This window comes from Myotis davidii, unplaced genomic scaffold, assembly GCF_000327345.1.
Source record: "Myotis davidii unplaced genomic scaffold, ASM32734v1 scaffold586, whole genome shotgun sequence".
NCBI classification, from domain to species: domain Eukaryota; kingdom Metazoa; phylum Chordata; class Mammalia; order Chiroptera; family Vespertilionidae; genus Myotis; species Myotis davidii.
The window spans coordinates 519182-520596 of NW_006296809.1; the positions used below are offsets into that span (position 1 = coordinate 519182).

At 63.5% G+C, this 1415-nt stretch overlaps 1 protein-coding gene across 1 annotated transcript in view; it reads right to left on the reverse strand.

Moving 5' to 3' along the window:
* Positions 1-579, reverse strand: part of ANKRD65 (ankyrin repeat domain 65) — a 2264-nt gene extending 1685 nt beyond the window's left edge. Inside the window, exons 1-2 of the mRNA XM_015569684.1 lie at positions 468-579; positions 114-334 (exon numbers count right to left, since the gene is read on the reverse strand). Of these exons, the coding sequence (XP_015425170.1) occupies positions 114-334; positions 468-509 (263 nt within the window). The 5' untranslated portion in view covers positions 510-579. The remainder of the gene's footprint in view (positions 1-113; positions 335-467) is intronic.
* Between the last annotated feature and the right edge of the window lie 836 nt (positions 580-1415).

A 1415-nucleotide genomic window follows, 5' to 3' on the forward strand; every position in this document is an offset into this window, starting at 1 on the left:
GGGGCCCTGCCTTCCCACCCAGGTCAGCGAAGGGACCTGCTGCTTTACCCACGAGGGAACCCGCTACATCCTGGCCAGATGCCCGCACCCCTCCCTGCGCTCCGGGGGCTCACCTCTCCTCCACGCTGGCCCCCTGCCGCAGCAGCTGGGTTGTGAGTCCTAAGTGACCGCTCCACGCAGCCTGCAGCAGGCGCCCCCGGGCCTGCAGGACACGGGTCCCCTCTGCCGCTGTTCCCAGGGCCTCCTCCGAGCCCAGCTCTATCCACCTGAGTTCCTGCTCGGCTCCTGCCTCTGGGAGGTCCTGCTGCCCGGGCTCTGAGTGCCCAGGACTCACCTGGGAAGAAAAGGAGTCCTGTGTGGACGCTGGAGACCCAGCCAGTCCCAGCCCACCCGTCCCCAGGCCAGCATGCCCCCCTTATCTTCTCCCCGGGGAACCAGGCCACCCGCTAGGCTTGGCTCTCAGTTACCCCCGGAGGGAGCCTGTCCTGGGACTCGGGGGGCCTCTCCATGCGGGCCCTGGCCCAGCCACAGCCTGGAGAGTGGGCCCCTCAAGAAACTCCTCCTGAAGGTGTGAAGGTGGGGTGTGGGCTCCGGAGGGCTGGAGGCCAGGGCTGCAGTTGCCCGTGTGTGTGTGTGTGTGTGTGTGTGTGTGTAGGCGTGGGCGTGGTGGGGGGGCAAGAGGCGGGGAGCTACCTCCTGCTGCCTCTGGGTCCGGTGAAGGGCCACTCTCCACACTGTTTACCCAGAAACTTAAGGAGAGAACCTGCCTGGCGGCCACAGCCCCCGATGTGCCGGGACTTGCCCCCCCTCCCCCCGCAGGTACCCACGTGCCTTCCCCTGGGCCCCTCCCTCAGGCCCTGCCCCTCACCCCTCCGGTGCTGCTGAACAAGACCACCCACCTCGGGGCTGGAGCTTTGCCTGCCGCCGGATTCCAGGAGGTGGACAGGGTGGAGTGGGACCCTTCAAGCCAGGCGACCTGGGTGAGGGCATCTGGGGTAGGAATCGCCTGGAGATGTGGAGGCAGGCAGGTCAGTGGAGGCTGTGACGGCAGACTGCTGGGCAGGAGAGGGAGGGAGCCAGGCTATGGGATATATATATATATATATATACACATTTTTAAACTATATTTTTATTGTTTTCAGAGAGGAAGGGAGAGAGAGAGAAACATCAATGATGAGAGAGAATCATGGATCGGCTGCCTCCTGCACGCCCCACACTGGGGACTGAGCCCTGAACCTGGGCATGTGCCCAGACCAGAAATCGAACCATGACCTCCTGGTTCGGAGGCCGACACTCAACTACCGAGCCACATGGGCCGGGCAAGGGAGCATTTTTATGACAGGAGACTAGAAGCATCTGGAACTGGTGCTGCAGGAAGGGCCTGCGTGAGGCCAGCAGGATGGGTCACTTTGATT